Source organism: Heloderma suspectum, chromosome 2 (genome assembly GCF_057233095.1).
Source record: "Heloderma suspectum isolate Gila_16-S chromosome 2, 16-S_ref, whole genome shotgun sequence".
In the NCBI taxonomy this organism is placed as follows: Eukaryota; Metazoa; Chordata; class Lepidosauria; order Squamata; family Helodermatidae; genus Heloderma; species Heloderma suspectum.
Genome location: NC_139459.1, coordinates 288,955,205 through 288,973,299, shown reverse-complemented (window position 1 = coordinate 288,973,299; position 18,095 = coordinate 288,955,205). Strand labels below are relative to the sequence as shown.

General features: G+C 43.7%; 2 protein-coding genes and 1 long non-coding RNA gene across 4 annotated transcripts in view; 2 read left to right on the top strand and 1 right to left on the bottom strand.

Annotated features, from left to right (window-relative positions):
• Positions 1-16,922, bottom strand: part of SHISA5 (shisa family member 5) — a 35,724-nt gene extending 18,802 nt beyond the window's left edge. The window contains exons 1-3 of one of the 2 annotated variants that reach the window (XM_084839829.1): positions 16,810-16,922; positions 10,973-11,144; positions 8,292-8,366 (exon numbers count right to left, since the gene is read on the bottom strand). In XM_084839829.1, the coding sequence (XP_084695955.1) occupies positions 8,292-8,366; positions 10,973-11,144; positions 16,810-16,879 (317 nt within the window). In that variant the 5' untranslated portion in view covers positions 16,880-16,922. Of the gene's footprint in view, positions 1-8,291; positions 8,367-10,972; positions 11,145-12,300; positions 12,515-16,809 lie in introns of those variants that run through there. The other variant, XM_084839831.1, reaches the window with a different exon arrangement.
• The window catches only part of LOC146354797 (actin nucleation-promoting factor WAS-like), a 104,871-nt gene that overhangs the window by 44,907 nt on the left and 41,869 nt on the right, over positions 1-18,095 (top strand). The window lies entirely within an intron of this gene.
• LOC146354799 (uncharacterized) lies at positions 1,497-5,039 on the top strand. Its single transcript, XR_014788506.1, has 2 exons — positions 1,497-1,665; positions 4,289-5,039. It is a non-coding gene; the product is annotated as an uncharacterized LOC146354799 (long non-coding RNA).

The window sequence follows — 18,095 nt, the reverse complement described above, 5'->3', positions numbered from 1 at the left end:
AAATAAAGGACCACCTAGTCCACTATTCTGTTTCTGCAGTGACCAACCAGTTGCCTATGGGAAGCCCAGAAGCAGGACATGAGCACAATAGCACCCTCTTCCTCCTGTTCCCCAGGAACTGGTGTACATAGGCATATTGCCTCTGATTCTGGAGATAATACATAGTCACCATGACTAGTAACCATTGATAGCCTCATACCCCATGAATTCGTCTAATCTACTTTAAAGCTGTCCAATTTGGTGGCTATCACTACATCTTCTGGTAGTGAATTTCATTGTTTAACTACATGTTGTGTGAAGTAGTACTTCTTTTTATCTGTCCTGAATTTCCCACAGTCCAGCACTCCAACAATCCTCCAAAGGACAAACAACTTATTCTTGTTCACCACACATGAACTAGCTAGATACTGTCACACAGTACCAATGTATCTGGCAACTCAATGCCAAACTTTATACCATGCTGAATGTAACGATATTTGTTAATGACACCCCCAGAAATTTCAAGGAAGCAAAATCTATGAATGCTCAAACCTTCTCCCTACCACCTTTTTGTTTGCTTTAGTTTGCCTTTTGGTCATTACGGCTGTTTGTTGTATTCATATAAATCAAAACAAAACAATACATTATTACTTAATAAAGAAACTCCTGCTTTCTAAATGTGGTGCACATTTTTTATTAAAACCCCCCAGCGAGGCTAAGGGCTTGCAGGCAAGGAAGGGAGGCAGGCATTCACAATTACCCACTGCAGTCCCACCAGTAGTAACAACAACAACAACAACAGCAGCAGCAGCAGCAACAACTTGTTTTCATGATGTGCTGTCCAAATTATTCATCTGTTTCATTGTAGATAAGTATATAACAAGAAAAGTAATACCCTGTCTTTGATGTAAATATTGCTCCCTATTTAGATTTACTCTTACGTAACTAAATAGTTTTGCATTCAAAACGTTTCAGTTTAATAGTAGTAAAAATAAAATGCATTTCAAGTTATAATCTCTAAACAATAAAGCTGAACGCCACTTCAGCAACAACTTCCAACTTGAAGGTTAGAAAAATCCCTCCTCCCCATTTCAGCTTCCAGTGAGTATCAGCTTGAGTCAAAATTAATTTCAGATAGAATTTGAGGGAAGATAAGTTGCTACGTAGCGATCCATTGTTCTGTTCTGTTTAGCTATTATGTTTGCCTTGCATGTCCAATGGATAAGAGTAAACATTGTACAGATTTAATAGCTTCTCCTTTGTTAATTATTATTCATGTCTGAGGAAATCATATTTTTATATATGAGCGTGTTCTGTATTTGGCTAAGCCTTAATTAAAAAGGACTGATAGCTACCTGTACTATATACTTTGCAGCCAAATAATCTAAAGCTATGTAGGAAATTCCCAGTGTTCACAGTTTATAACATGAGAGAAAATATGCCTGCAAACAGAACAAGTAAACCTTACCTCATTTTTGTTCCCACCCACAGTTTCTCTAAAATTGTATCTTTTTCAGTTCTGTCCTTTCCTTGGCTTAGATCATTCTCTCTGAGAAACGAAACTTACTGCATTCTGGAAATGTGCAAACTGTGTAACATCTACGTTGGTGGTGATTTCAACAGGAAAGCATAGCAGGCTTCTTTGATCATAACCACGTGTTCAAGCCTCAAAAATCCTTCTTAAAGGTACAGACTACGGCTGAACCACAGAACCAAAGCACAATAAACAAAGCAAAAACCATTTCCTGAACCATCCTAAACTGTCACCGCACATGACAGAAAACAGAACCATTCCAAATATAGCCATATAATTTAACACAATTACATGCAAAATAATGTGAAGCAGCTATAAACAGATCCTCTTCAAAGGAAGGATGCAGCAAAGCCTCCCAGAGAGATCATCTTAAGTTTTTTTTTCTCACAGTGCAATCCTAGGCATGTCTACTCCGAAGCTCCGATGCATATAGGCACACTTAACTCCCAGTTAAGTGTACATATAGGACAGCAGCAGTAATGTTTCATTACCTATATGCATCCTTACAATTATGATATTTAAGGTGCAATGTTTAGATGCATGTTTAGACAGAAAAAAATGCATGTTTAGACAGAAAAAATTCTGCAACTCCCAGCATTCCCCATCCATCCATTTGATGACAGAGCTTTGGTCTGACCCAGCAGGGCTGTATTTATCTTCTCATAAGATATAAATTATTACAGGCATGTAGTTGCATTTTCTTGGTTATTATGGTTGCATTTGTAATCAACCAAAGACCACTACTTCTGAAAGTATCTTCTTTTGGGTGGAGGGAAATGCATAATATACGTGGCTACCCTTTATACAAGAGTAGTTGCAACGTTAAGAAAGTAAACTGTTTGTAGCCCAGGCCTGTCTGGGTGCCATTATGCCAAAAACCAAGAAGGTATTTTCCCACAGAAAATAAGATCAGTTACTTTGGTTTCTTCATAGCTGTTCCGACCACTTATATTCCTGTGGTCTTTCAACAATCAGACTAATTGAAATGTCCATATATGTTTCATTTGTATTTGAAGCCAATGATGGGGGGAAGAAATTTTCCCACTTTTAAAAATGAGTTGTCTCATAAAATTAAATTACTAAATAATAAATAAACACCATACAAATTATACTGGGCAACTGAAGTGGACAGAATACTAGTCAAACTTCAAAATCATAATTAACTTTTGTCAAGAGACTATCACTAGGACTTACAGCTCTTCAAGCATGCTAAAAGTAGTATTTTGACAACTTTCAGTGCCTTAATTTTTCCTGTCTGAAAATGTAAACAGTGGGTAATATCCAGTGCTGCCCATGCACCAGCACCAGCAGAATGGGAACCTAACACTTCCTCAAGCAACTAGAAAATAAATCAAAACACTTCTTTCCAGAGCAGAACACGTTCTGGAAATGAGTGTTTTACCTTGTTTCTAGAGTTGCTCTAGGAAGCACTAACTTCCTGTTGTGCTGGCGGTGGGTCCCGCAGATACAACACATATGGTGGAGGTATGGGGGAGAGCAGGATGCTATCCACTGTAGGTAAGTATATATAAATGAGTGGTCATGTCTTCAAATACTTACAAGTATTCCAGCAATAAATAAGTTCCAAGTAAACCTTTGAAGTTGTTGGAACATACATAACATTTAACCTACACCAAGTGTGCTTTATTGAATTTTTCTTCACCAATCACATTTATCAGCCCAGTTTTGGCTATTGGGAAATCTTTTCAGCACATATAAATACAGCACATATAATTGACATTAGTAAACAAGACTAAAAAAGTCAAACAAATGTGCTAATGCGACTCTCCGCAGATGTAGGGCAGTGGAAAATATTCTGGAAAACCCACATAACTGCCTGAAGCTAGATTGGTGCTAGTCTGGCACAGTTGCCACAATGGTTCGTGGTCCAAATTTGCTATCTGAAAAAAGGTATTTTATTTATTAATTTAACTGCATGAGTTTATATCCCACTGCTCAATACAAGTATTTCAAGAGTATGTGGACTTCCACAACTGTGAAGGAATGCCGGTTTTTAAAAAAGCCTTAAAACGACAATAAGGTTTTCCTGCCCATTAATCCCATCAAAGTCCAGCCAAGGTGAGGAGAAAGATGGGGGTGGGGGAAGAAGGTGGGGAAGTGATGCTGTGAGGTCACTTTTTTCCTGTGGTTATTCACAGCCATGCAGCTCCGAAAGTAGACAGCAAAAAAGATCTTCAAAACACAATCTACACATGGATTTCTTGCCTGTAAATCCAGTCAAAATCCATGCAAGGATAGCAATAAAGAAGGGAAGGAGGAGGAGAAAAATTTAGAGTGGGAGAAGGAGAGGGGGGATATTGCAAAACAAGTTCTACAGCTTTAAAGCCACTCCTACCGGGTGTGAGAGTTATAATATCACTAGATTGAAACACAAATTACCAGTAGCGCATGGAAAGAGCAATCACAAAAACAGCTGTTGTAAAAGTAGTTTGGAAAAAATTGAATAGTGAGGGAGAAATAGCGACAAAACAATGGGCTGGAGCATGCATCGTCTGCCACACATGTGAATCAGGCATTACAGTTCCAGGATAAAACCGCTAGGGTAAGCTGGCCCTGGGTCTCTAGGTTGCTAGGAGTACATCTTTAAATATCAGACAAGTGACAATATGTGAAAAAGTGTCACATGTTTAGAAATAGAGTGCAGATTTTACAGTTTAATGGCCTCTAGGCCATATTTCACCATGCACTAGATAACAATTCAAGCAGCCATTCAAAGTTTCCATTCAGTCCATGAACTACACTTTTTTCTTCCAGGTCACGTGAGTTTCCAATGTTTTTGGAGTAGGAGGACAAGCTGGACAATTAGCCTACTGACACATGGAAGAAAGCATGCAAATTAAGATCTTCACCCAGAAATGAAGCAAGACTCACTTAGCATAGATCAGGGGGTTGTTTCTGCAGAAGAGTTCGGTAAGCATTTAGAAAGCAAGATCACTCAACAGAGGTCAACACATTCTGGCTAGCTTTCCTAGACAACCAAAATTGTGTTGTAGGTGAGGAGGGCAGTCCTGGCCACATCTCTGAAATATAGCATGAGGTTGGGGGAAAATCAGTGCCAAACTCTAAGGCTGGAGCTGGGGAGGAGGAACAGAAAACAAGCCCCCAGCCCCCAAGAGACCAGAGCTAGAGACACAGAGAGCAGAGGTTTGCTTTGCCTCTGCTTCTGACAGGCATTCCAAGATCAGAGTGCCCACCAAATGCAGAGGTAAACCAATGTGCTTCTGCCTCTCCCTTCCAACTCTGAGCTGGGACAGGAGGCAGAGGCTTGTAACAGGCGAGGGCAAAGCCAACACAAATCCCCAGCTTCAGATAAAATGCTGGGTCTGGAAGGGGATACGGTTTATCTCCTCTCTAGCTCCAGGTATGAAGGAAGATCAAGCTCATCTGGCTTGCCAGAGCCTGGTTCCCCTCTTGCCATGGTGAGTGGAGCCAGTGAGAGTATTGAAACCTGAGACTTGTGAAACACATGTTAACAGGGAGGGGAATACCAGAAGGCACACACAAATTGGCCAGTCAAAAACCCTGGCAGGGAAAACATCCAATTCTAAAGTGTCCCCATTTCTCAGACAGTTCAGCCATGTGAAGCACTACCTAATCAGACTTAATGGTACCTTTTGTTCTGAATATAAAGCTACACTACTCTATATAGCCAAGGGACAAGGAACCTCTCTAAGCCTTCTATTCATTCCCCAGAACCAAACTATTGTTCCCTTTGCTTTAACCCATCCTGGGTCCAGCCCCTAAGCAATCAAGCTCTTTGTTTTGAACCCTGTAACTGCCTTGGAGTTTGGGCTCCTGATGTTCATTTCTCTGCTCTGGCATCTCTCATGTTGGTGGGCCTCAGCTCTAAGAATAACCCAGTCAATTTTAGTATGCGATTCTTTCCTAGCATGATTCTGTGCTCTACTTTGACCATGTTTCCAGGGCCAGGGTCCCCCACTTCCCTCTTTCATTTGCCCCAGATAGGTCTGTTTGTCTCATATCCAGAAAGAGGAAACTTTACCACCTTGTAAAGCACCCCATTAAGACCAGAGCTGGGTTTCATACATAATGAAGCACAGCCTGCTACCTCCATCCAACCATTGTAGTGTTTTTTTGGGGACTCTGACCTATGCATGAGTTGTCAGTTCCGAGTCCACAGGTGGAAATGGTCGACTGGGAAGCACCTACCAAAAAGTTGAGTTGAACATGCAATTTCTGAATCTGATTGGGAACTCTGAGGAGGAGCCGCATTGACCAGGCTCTCCATCCAGATCTATTTTTAACCGAAATTGCGGTAGCTCCTGGGTACCTAATAATAGCTTAACCTCTGTTCAGTTTCCCCATCACCACTCATCCAAACACCTTTTTTTGGATGTCTGTTGACAATGTGGTGCAGCCAGTTGTCAACAAGTCCTGGGTGACAGGAGGCTATTGCCCCATTTTTAGAACAAGATGAGAAACCTGAGGGTGATCTGTGCCCATAGCATTTTTCTAATTTCTGGGAACCAACCAGGAAGTAAAGTTATTTGTGTTCCCCCTTCCTCTAAAGTAAGGCAAATACAGGCACTCCTACTCGCTCTCTTTTCCTTTCCTCCTAAATCTATCAATTTCCACTCCCACTGCCCATGATTTTCACCACCACTTGAACTTCCTTGGCTGTATAGCATTCCAATCCCCTGCTCTGTCATTTCCATAGTCCCACCTTCACCTCCTTATTTGGTAAATACTAATTTCCCCAATCTTTGTTCGCATCTGTCTTTTCTAGTTTGCCCTATTAGAACTGGTATGCTGCCCTGTCTGCCATGAGGTAGATATATTAATCAAGCCAATTGTCTTCTCTGTAATGAATGTGCATACATATGGTTTTGTGAACAAAAATCTATAAAAAATGACATTCATGCTTTTAGGACTTCCAATGAGTTTTTGCACTGGCTTCTTCATTTCAGAGGCTGATATTCCACATTTTAGTAACAGCAGAGTGTATAAGTCTATGTGTGCACCACACTTCTGGTTGAAGCTCCTCTTAGGTCCATGTTGGTTGTTATACATATATACAGAGACGTTAAGTGTCCATATGAATGGGGACATGTGGCAACAATATCCTTATCCTCCATTAATTTCTCTAATCCCCCTTGAAAGCTATACAAGTTCGTGCCTATCAATACACCTTGTGGTAGGAAATTCCACAGCTTAGCTATGCATTGTTTGAATCTCCCACCATTCAGCTTCATGGGATGATCCCAGGTTCTAGTATTATGAGGGTTCTTCCTATCCATTTTGCATAATTTTATATCTTATTATATCTCCCCCTAGGGGAGTTGCTCCAGCACCTTGATCATTTGGGTGGCCCTTTTCTACAGCTTTTCCATCTTTAATACTGCAAGGAACACACCCTTGTGCAGATGTTGATGAGTAGTGCCATCTCAGAATTTATATTGTGGCGAATCACTTGTTTGAAGGTGCCCCCACTTCAAGGGCCTACCCACCATGGAATGGTAGCAAGGAAGACTGAGTTACAAGCTATTTTTAAGTCTGCCATTTTGTTGCTCTTGAATTCATCTGTCTATTTCTGAGCAAACATGAAAATAAACATACAAGCAAAAATAATTACAGCTTATATAAAGTGCATTTACCAACATGTGATATTAATAGTTTTAAGTGCATTCCTTCTTCAAGGACTGTCACTCTTTCTTCACCTTCAATATAAAAATATAGATACTAAGGAGCAGTCATCATATTCTGCAAAATATCTGGAAAAACAGGCACAGGGAACCTCTGGCCCATGGGGGGCAGAGGGGGGGTTCTTCATCCATCCGTCAGCTTCTTCCCCAGGCTCTGCCCTCTCTCCTGGCAGGGAAAAGCTCCCGATCCAATCAGCCGCTGATCAGAAACAAGAGCTTTCCCCTGCTGAAGCCCTGAGAAAGGGAGTTTTTTTCACTGCTCAGCAGGAAAAAGCTCTTATCCCCAATCAGTTGATATGAGACGAGAACATTTACCTGTTGGGTAGAGGGGGTGGGGCCTGGGGGAAAACCTGCTGCGTGATTCAGTCCTGCTTACTTCTGAGGCTTGTCTGCTTACCTCTAAGTAGATCTGTAGAGCCTTGCCCTGCTTACTTCTGAGTATACATGCTGCTCATGTCCATGCTCACTTCTCAGTAGACATGCAGGGGCTTGGTATTTGGGATGCTATTTGAAAGTTCTGCTGAATGATTCAGTCCTGCTTATGTTAGAGTAGACATACAGAGGCTCGTCTTGCTTCTCTGAGTAGGCTTAAAATCAGCAAGAATCGCACTCTGGCCCCACACACTCTGCCTTTGACCCTACCCACAGATGAATGTGGCCCCTAGGATTTTAACCAGATGGGAATTCAGCCCTTGGACTGAGAAAGGCTTCTCCACCCCTTTAGTCAAGTCTAAGGTCTTGGAGAAAAAATATCAACTGACTGAAGTTGAAGGCAAAATCAGTTGAAAAGTCAGTTGAAGGCAAAATCACAGGTATGTCATAGTTCTGAGAGCTCATGACCACCAATTTATGCCAGCATTATATTCGCATAAATTTACAGAGAGTATTCCACAATAAGTGGTCTCAAGACTACCTGTAACCACAAGTATAAACTAAATACCATTAATCTGCACCCTCTGATAACTTCTTTTCACATATGCCACAATGCAGTGCTTTCAAGTGTAGTATATGGGAAGAATACAAGGATGTTCACTCGAAATCGCTTGTGACATGTATAGTTGATTAAGTGGGTGTACATAAACCCATTTAGTTACCTGGGTCCATGAGAAGGCCAGTCATCAAAGTCTGATTTGAACTTCATTGGTTCTTCAATGATAGATGGATATGTGCTGTAGTAAGGAAGAACAAGATAGAAATTATCTTAGATTGTTAAACCATCATGTAATGCCCTGAAACTGTCCTCTATTCTTTCTTGCCAAAACAATATATTCTATTCCATTGTATAAGCTGGCTCCATAGAACATGCACTTTTATTCGTGCGTGAGAAAATAATGCTACTCCCTACTAAGCTAGAGCAAACTGAACTAGTCCAAGAACAGAAGCAACATAAGGAAAACTTCTGAAATGGCCAGATCTTATTGGTCAAGAACACAAGATCAGGCAATAGCAGGCTACCGCCAACACAAGTGGGCAACTCATGCCTTTGCACAGGGATTAATCCCAGTACTGGTGCAAGTAAGGAACAATTCTATGCCAGAGTTGTCTAGCCCTACATATCCCTACAACTGCATCGTGCAAAACGGTTACTCAGGCTGTGTTAAGTTATGGCATCCTCCACCAGATGCTGAGAATTCTTAGGAAAGGGCTACTAAGGAGCAAATGAAGTTTTCTGTTACAAATGGAGGATAATATTGGCTTGGATCCTAAGGTCAGTTCACGGAAGAAGGTTCATGGCAGCAAAAGGTTTTGCATCCTCTCCTCTCCAATCCAGTTCCTGTGCCCCCTCCAAAAGCCCCTCTGGGAAGTCTGGGGACCTTCCTGAACAATGTGGGAAGGGCACAGGGACTTCTGGGGGAAGGAGGAAACACTCCAAATTGGGCGGAGGAGGGGGGAAACACATCTGAATTTCCTTCCATTCACTTATCTTAGGCTGCAAGCAATTGTTTGTTTAGGATGTACCTTTATATGCAAAATCACCCTATATAAACTCAACTTTATTCCGAAATTAAAACATAAAAACAAGAGATCACTGACATTTAGTTCTCTCCCCCACCCCCATGTTTAATATGTTTTGCCTATATTCAGTTATTCCATGTGTTGCTAAAATATTTACTTGCAAGTATTCTGAAACGCCACAATAAGTTATGCATCACATACTTAAGAACATAAGAAAAGTCCAGCTGGATCAGATCAAGGGTCCATTTAGTCTGGCAATCTGTTCACACAGTCACCAGCTAGCTGCACAGTTCCTTCATGAGCGGCCATAACACCTTACCCAAGGTGAAAAATACTGCATAGCTGATTCCCTGATATCACCAGGGAACTAGTATAGCTGTAATATGTTTGTTTATTTTTTATTAGAATAATTTATATCCTGCCCTTTCACTAAATAACGTAGCGCTCAAGGTAGCTAACAATGTACGAAAACAGTAAGTCAATAATTAACATTTAAAACAATTAAAGTACATACAAAAACAGAATGCATATAATTAAAACAGTCAGCTTGAAACACCAAGGGTAACATACAGCCTGCCTGAACAAAACTGTCTTAACTTGGTGGTAGAAGGTAGAGAGAGAGGGGGCCAAGCAAACCTCCCATGGGAGAGATTTTCACACGGTCACAGAAAGGCCTGTTCAGGTGTCCCAGCCAGCCTAGCATCCACCCACATTGGGACACAGAGAAGGGCTCTCTATCAGATCTGAGGGTGTGGGCAGGATGATATGGGACAAGGCCATCCTTAAGAATATTAAGAATAACTTAAGGTATTCTGGACCCAAGCCATTTAGGGCTTTTTAACTGGTGATAACAAGAACTTTGTTGCAGCAGCCCAAAATTGTCACAGCAGTAGGGATGTCAGAGAATTCCGCCACGGATCTCGGTGAGGCCGAATGCCAGTGCATTCGGCCCTCCGAAATTTGTGGCAGAACGGCCTGCCACCCCCCCCGCCCCCCGCGGATCCCCCCCGGGACGAGACTTACCTGGGGCAGATCATCCGGGCGGCGGCAGCTGCTCTTCCGACCGGCCGCCGCCGCCGCCATTTCCAGGCTTGTGGGAAAAAAAAAAAAAGACGTGATAGGCTATGTAAATCTTTACGTAGCCTATCATGGTTGGGGGTGGGTTTAAAAAAACAAACAACGCGTACGTAAATGGCGGCTACGGCCGCCGCCATTTGCATTCCTTCTTTTTACCGTCTTAATCTACGTAAATATTTACGTAGACTATGATGGCGACAATCAAGGGGAACGCAAATAGCGTAGCGGCCACTATTTGCGTCTCCTTTTGATTCACCGTTTTAGCCTACGTAAAGATTTACATAGGCTAAAACGGTGAATGAAAAAGGGACGCAAATAGCGCCCGCTACGCTATTTGCATTCCCCTTGATTTTCGCCGTCATAGTCTACGTAAATATTTACGTAGATTAAGACGGTAAAAAGAAGGAACGTAAACAGCGGTGGCCGTAGCCGCTGTCATTTGCGTACACGGTTGTTTTTTTTTGTTTTTTTTACCCAGAGCCCTCCGCGGCCGGAAATCCGGCTGCGGACAGCTCTGGCCTGGCCAGGCTGGGCCTGGCCGGCTGCTCCGTGGAACTGCCACGGAGCACAGCCGGCCGTTCGAGGATTCCAGGGGGAGGAACGGAGCGCCTCCCCCCCGGCCAGGATTCCGGGGGGAGGGACGGAATGCCTCCCCCCCCACCATCAACATAATCTGTGAGAGGTAAGTCACTTTCGTACATCCCTACACAGCAGGCCACCTTGTATTCCTCTCCAATCATACCTTTCTGCTAGCTGCAAATTACACATACGTTCGTCATTTTCGTCAAATCTTAGTAATAAGTCGGAGCAACAATATTGGCTAGTGCAGGATCCACAGCAGAACTCTGGACAAGGTGTTCCCAAATATAAATGTCCATCCAAATCTTTATATGTCTTGCAGTCTTCACAGAAACCTGAGAAAAAAGCAAAACAAGCAAGTCACTGTACCACATAAGCTGCACTACAAACTCCGAGCATTTCCAATAGAGAATTCACTACAAATCAGTAAAACATCTCTTATTTGTATGTTTTCTCATCCTGGAAGCACACAAAACATGCTGAATGCTGCATAATTACATCTTTCCATAAATAGTGCATATTTGGTGTGAGTGGGTGATCTCTTTCAGAGGGAAAAATCTTTTTAAAAACAGTATTTGCAAGCCTCGATTGAAATCCATGAAGGATCATATGTGGGTGAGTGGGTTGCCAGGTGTCCAGTATTTTACAGGATTGTCTACTCTGAAGGCTTTAAAGGGCTTACTTTCCATTTGCTCCAGCATTGTACTACTATGCAATCCATCTTATGGAGAGAACTAATCAGTTAGAAAAGTACTGCTGTCTCTGTGTACAGTTAAACATTCAAAATGGCTGTTACACCTCTTTTCAGACTGGTGGCTATCATAATATACTGAACCCTATTCTTTCCTATATTATCTAACTTTCTCCTTTAGCCTTTGATTATCAATTAGAGCAGTGACTCCTAATTTAATATTTAAAACATTTATACTCTGTCCTAAAGAGAAGGTGCTCGAGACACAACTCTTGACTATTCTTTCTCTGCCACTAGATATGTCAGTGATGCATTTCCCAGGTTGATGGTGCCTTCAGAGGCAGGGCCAAAACAAACATGATGCAGGAGATCGGTGATCAGGTCTCATTATTTGTCGATTTTATATATAATCTTAAAAGCAGCTGCACAGCTCCAATTTGGATTGCAGCAGTGGTACTAGGGGAAGAAGTTAAACCTCTGCCATGCCCTTTTCCTGATCAGATTCCTTCCTCAATGTTACTGTGGGAAGTGGATTAACAGGCAGGATATGGCACTTAGAACCCTTTGGCTTGGATCTAGATTTGCTGTTCCACAAATGGAAAACCTCCATTTCACAGTAGGGTCTTTGATCCAGTGGAGGCCCCCACTCATGGTGGTGGTGGCAATTTTCACTCATTCCCATTACCCCTGTAGTCCTGACACCACTTCCCATGTTGTTCCAGAGGGTCCCCCAATCCTCCAGAGAACTTTCTGCAGAGCTTAGGGGGCTGCAAGGGGAAGGAAGAATTAGCAAAGATCACCTCTTCCCTGCACTTCTGACAGCGGGAGCATCCCATGAGCCAAGTTCTGCTCACAAAATCTCCAATTCCTTTATACTATTCTGAATTTTCAGTGGGATTTTTAATAAGTCTTTTCCTTTATTTAAAATCAATGACATGCATTTTCTAAACATCAGAAGTGAAGTAAAATCTGTTCCAAGAAATCCCGCTGATCAGACTGAAGCAGGATGAAACCCTGTAAAGGAAACAAACATGGCAATCATAATTAACAATGGCCAGTTCAACCTGCAGTCTTTGCACCTGCCTGGGACCTGCATATCTAAGGGCCAAACCAGATCCATTTGTGTTAACCATGTACCCGCTCGTTTGGTTACAATACTAGAGTGAGCTGTGGGAGCTACTTTTATCACTAAATGAGTCTGCAGGGGATGGGAGTCAAATCTGCCCCTGTTCCCTGTAGGCTTGGGTAAAGGGAAGTTGCTATAATAAATGTTTCAAAGGAAAAAACAAGCATTTAATATGAAATGACAAGCCTGGGCATTTCTGTTATGGCCAATGGCAACAGAGAAACATACCTGACTGTATGTCCTCTGCCTCCCCACACACACACTTTTCGAAGGCATCAGTTTGGTTTGTTAAAAAGAACACTCCCTTCCTTATCACTTCTTTCCTTCAGTTAGCAGATGGCCCTAGTCAACTACAGTCAACGTGCTGCTTCAAAGAGCCCAGAGTTGAATATATTGCTTTAGGAACATTTATTTACAGGCAGCAGTTTGATGAAACAGCTAAACAAATATATCTCCCCATCCCATGGAAAAATTATTTGAGTTAATACTTGAACTCCTAGGCCAAACAATGACTGAAATGACACTTCCAAAGTTTCCTTTTAAAGATGAGAGAATGTACTCTATCTTGACTTTGTGTATTATTTATAGAGCAATCCTAGACATGCCTTGTCAAAAGTAAACACCACAGAGTTCAATGGTCCATCCTGCCCCAACTATTGACCATATTGTTTTTACCAAGAACTTCATCAATTTTTATTCTCAGCCTCTCTCTGCTTCCACAGGAAGATTATTCTATGTTCTAATGGTCCCACAAATCAGGCACACTTCCTTATACAGTTAATTATTTCCATTTAGGAGGTTTCTACTTGTTTATTTTTCTTTGATGTGTTATTGTTTTTAACATTTGTTGTGAGCCACCATGATTTGGGGGCATGTTAAACAGGAGAGAGGGATATAAATATTTTAGTAAATGATAAAAATAACTTTCTTGCAGTAATTGTTTCCATGCTCTGCACTATCAACACTTCTTAAAACCATAGTTTTTATTTATACATCCAGCAGTTACTTTTCCTGAAGTCCTTATACATCAACCTCAAGTTTCTAGCACTTCTTTTGGTTAAAAAATCCTATTTTTTGGTTGTCTAAGCTTTGCCCCTGGTTGTCCAAGGCAGGCAGCCAAATGTAGGAGGTTTATTGAGATGAGCTGCTGTACATGGTTAGTGTCACCTGCATTTAGCTTAGGATCCAAAGTTGTGCATCCCTGTGCTTTAGCTTGTAAACTCTTCATATTAAAGACATGTCTTCCTCCACTTTACTTTTTGCTTATACTGCAAGTCATCATGTAAACTGGTGCTTGTTTGTCTCCTCCACACTGTCAACTTAGAGTTCCTCGGGGAGGAACATAACTATTGCATATGCTCCTGTCTGTTGTTCACTGTATAAATTGACTGTGCCATATACACCAGGGGTGGCAACTTGTGGCTTTCCAGAAGTTTTGGCCTATGACTCCCATCATCCTCACCACTGGCTCTCTTGGCTAGGACTGATGGGAGTTGTAGGCCAATACAAGTTGCCCAGCCCTGACACATTCATACATGTTACTATTATAGCAGCTATAGGAATGTTATGGTGTGTGAAGCAACGCTTGGTCAAATAGCTTCAAGTTCCTTTCCATGACCACTTTTTAAGCAAAGCCTTTTGTGAAACATCCTAGCCTCACCTTATCCTCTTCCCCCATGGCTGCCAGACTCTTCTCAACTCCGTTCCTACTACTCAATGCCAATCCCTCACTCCTCTCTCAACTGTATCTTAGCTGTGTCAGACCTATGTACAGTGGCTAACCACTCTGGCAAGACTATTACTATTACTATCACTCTGGCAAGCAGTATTTAGGATTTGATGCTAGAGGTTACCAAATGACATCATCAAAAATGTATAGAAATATCAGCCACAAATACACTGTCAATTACTTTCAGAAAAACCCCCCATAAAGGATCCCTGCTATTTCAACTGTTCTTCAAGAACAACTGCATCTGTACTAACAAGGCCAGCCCTATCATAAATTTTTACTTTTTATACATAGTGCAAAACTAAGGTTAACACTCAAGCCTTAACTGTTGTTTCTTCATTTTTCCTAAAACCAGCAAAGCAGTCAAAACCCTTGAACACCACCTGGGTTCAATAATGAATTGGAAGAGGATGAACAAGCTGAGGTTAAAACCAGAGAAGACAGAGGTGTTGCTAGTCAGTAGAAAGTCTGACTTTCTACTGACTGGGCTACAAACTGTCCTACAAGGGGTTGTGCTCCGACTGAAGGACCAGGCCCTTCGCATGGGGAGTGCTCCTTTGACCCTACGCTGTCCCTTGATCTTCAGGTGGTGGCTGTGGCAAGGATGTGCTTGCGTAATTACACTTGGTGCACCCAGCTGTAGCCTTCCGAAATCAGTCTGGGTTGGCAACAATTATCTATCCCTTGGCTGTATCATGTTTAGACTACTGCAATGTGCTCTATCCAGGGCTACCCTTGAAGAATGTCCAGAAATTTCAACTGGTACAAAATGCAGCAGCTAGACTGCTAGCCAGTGTATGGTATCAGCACTATATTACACCTTTCAGGAGAGACCTGCACTGGTTGCTAATTGCTTTCCAGCCTCAATTCAAGGTGTTGATTTTAACCTTTAAAGCACCAAAAAGCTGAAGACCTGGCTATCGAAGGCACTGCCTGTCTGGTTATGAACCTTCCCAGTTATTAAGACCATCAGGACAGGCCCTGTTCAGGATACTATTGTCCACAGAGGTCCATTTGTGGGACATGCATGAAAGGACTTTCTCCTGTGATACTCCCAAACCGTAGAATGCGTTCCCTCAAGATCTATGACTGGCACCCACTCTCTTGGCTTTTAGAAAGGGTGTAAAGACACAGCTTTTTACTTTTAAATTATATAGCTGTTTTAATGTTTCACTGTTTCAAATGTTCTCATTTTTAATTGTGTTTAGGTTTTATTATTTTAAATCACTGGACACCACCTTGATTGCTTTTTGGACTGTATATAATAAGGCCATATATAAATGTTAAGAAGTATAAATAAATAAATGAGAAATCTCCCAAGGTATATTTATATACAATATGGAGTGGGGTGGGGGGAGCCCAATTTTTTGAATCCAGCTTCACACAGGGTTGGAAAAATATTTCCAATTAGGCCTCACCATCAAATTAGAAGGTACTTGGCCAAGAAAACATCTGGGATTTTTCTGGCTGAAACAAAAAGGCATTACCAGGAAGCAGTTGGAGATGGGAAGAATGAAGCAAAGAAAGAATGAAAGGAATTGCAATGTGTTTACTAGCCCACCCATGAGTCAGGTTATTGCTACTGGCCTCATCAAAATCCATTTCTGGGGCTTTGGGGGTGGACAGGCAGGCACTCTAAAATGTGGATGTGGTTTTCACAAACGTTCACGGTCAAAATGCTTGCTGACCACTTCCCCCTGTGCACAAATCTCAACGAAGGAGATTTTGACTGGGCCAGTAACAGCAGTGACAGTTGAGAGTAGTTCACAAGAGGCCTCGGAGGAAAAACGTGGGAGATTCCCCCCCCCCCTCCTTTCCCTTCCAAGCCTGCGACTGGGGCCTCAGCAACGACCAAACAAGTAGATCGCGCCCCTTAGTAAACGATCCAGGAGCAGGTCTCTGTGAAAGAGGGTCTCTGTTGGCGACCTGTCCCTTGCCAGTCCCAACTAAACGCACACTGCGTCTCAGGGTCCCTTGCGGAAAAGTCGCGACAACCGCAAACACCGCCACCTCTGAGTTGCCAAGTCCACGAAAGCTGGCGCCAGAACGAATGTGCGAAGCTATTCAGGTGCCAGAAGCCTCTTTGCTGTTTGCCCTCCGAGAGACTCCCACGGTCACCCCCCCGAGGCTCGGCTATCAGGATTCCTCGCCCGCCCTAAGTGCCCCCGGTGGGCGCCTCTTATCACGGAACGCCGCAGAGCCACGACCCACTGCAGTCCTCCCTCTCCAATTCGGGCCAGCTGCATTTGCAGAGGAAATGTTGACCTCCAGCCACTTCCAGGCTGTCCGCCGCGTATGACTCAGCCGCTCCTAGGAGGAACCAGCCAGCACCGCTCAGCCTCTCTCTTCCCACCATGGCTGAGCGAGGGAGGGAGCGAGGCGAGCACCCCCCGGGACTGACCGAGGGGGCTCCGCTCGGAGAACTTCCCCTCAACTGCGGCACGCGCCACTTACCGCCCCGCGGCAGCAAAGAGAGCCAAAGAAAGGCGGCGAGGCTCAGGAGGGGGCTTCGCGCGAAGGCCATCGTCGCCGTCTCCTTCCCCTCGGGCAAAAGGCGAGCCGCCCCCGCCGCTCCGCCCGCCAGGACGAGTCTCTCGGCGTTTCAGGAATGGGCGGCTCCTGCTGCCCGTAAAGGAAGAGGCAGAGCCCACCCCCGTCTGATCCCTCCTCCAGGAGCAGCCCCCGGGAACGCCGGGGCGGAGCGGGAGGCGCGCGAGGGGCCCTTGCAGATTCTCTTTTCGCTTCAGGGGCTCCGGTCCGCGCGCTGCAAGACGCCGCTTGAGGCGACGCAGAAGAACAGCCAGCAGAGTTCTGAGGTGCGCCCGAGCGCAAGCAAAACAAGGCCCCCCGGGCGGCGCTCCTTTCCCGAGGACTCCCCCAGCGCCCCTGAACACGCCCGGGCAGCGCCCTCCTCCTGCCTCCCACGAGTCGGGGATTCAGCACAAGCTTCGGCAGGGCCACCCCAGTGAAAAAGCCTAGGCGTGTTCACTGGGGAGCGGGTCCCGCTCTGCTCAGTGTGGGATTTACTCCTGTGGAAGCGTGTAGCTAAGAGCCCGAAGCTCCAGGTCTGAAAATGTGGCTTCTTGATATGCTTGAACTTAGGAAGTTGCCTTATACCGAGTCAGACCATGGGTGGTAGGCCTGTGTAGAGCTGACCCACTGAAATGAATGGAACTTAGGTGAGCCATGACTAACTTAAGCCCCGTTCCTTTCAGTGGGTCTGCGCTACATAGGACTTATCCCATGGTTCCATTTAGCTCAGTATTTACACTGACAGGGTTTTCAGATAAGACTCCCATCCTACTTGGGGATGCCAGGGGTTGAACCTGGGACCCTCTGCTTGCAAAGCAGGGACCCCCACCACTGAACTACAGTCCTTCCCCTACAACTTTTAAGCTATGATTCCAGACTATGTCACTGAGGTTTAAGGTAAAACTCCGACTGATTTTAATACTCTGGACATGTTCCTGCATGTATACCCTGTGCCTTCTCCCACATCTTTTAAGCCCCTCACATAAGCTGAGAGTTGGAAGGGATCTTGTGTTATTGGGTTTAAACTGCCACCCCCGCCTCTGTTTTTAGAAATCAGTTACTGGAGATCCCAGGGTTCAAACTTGCCTTGAAGGAATGCCCTCTGACCAGAAAAATTTGTCCCCTAACCCCAGGTTTTGTGCAGACTGCCTCCTTTTAGTTAACCAGTAGTTAACTTGACATGTTCATTCTTTTTTATTACTCTTCTG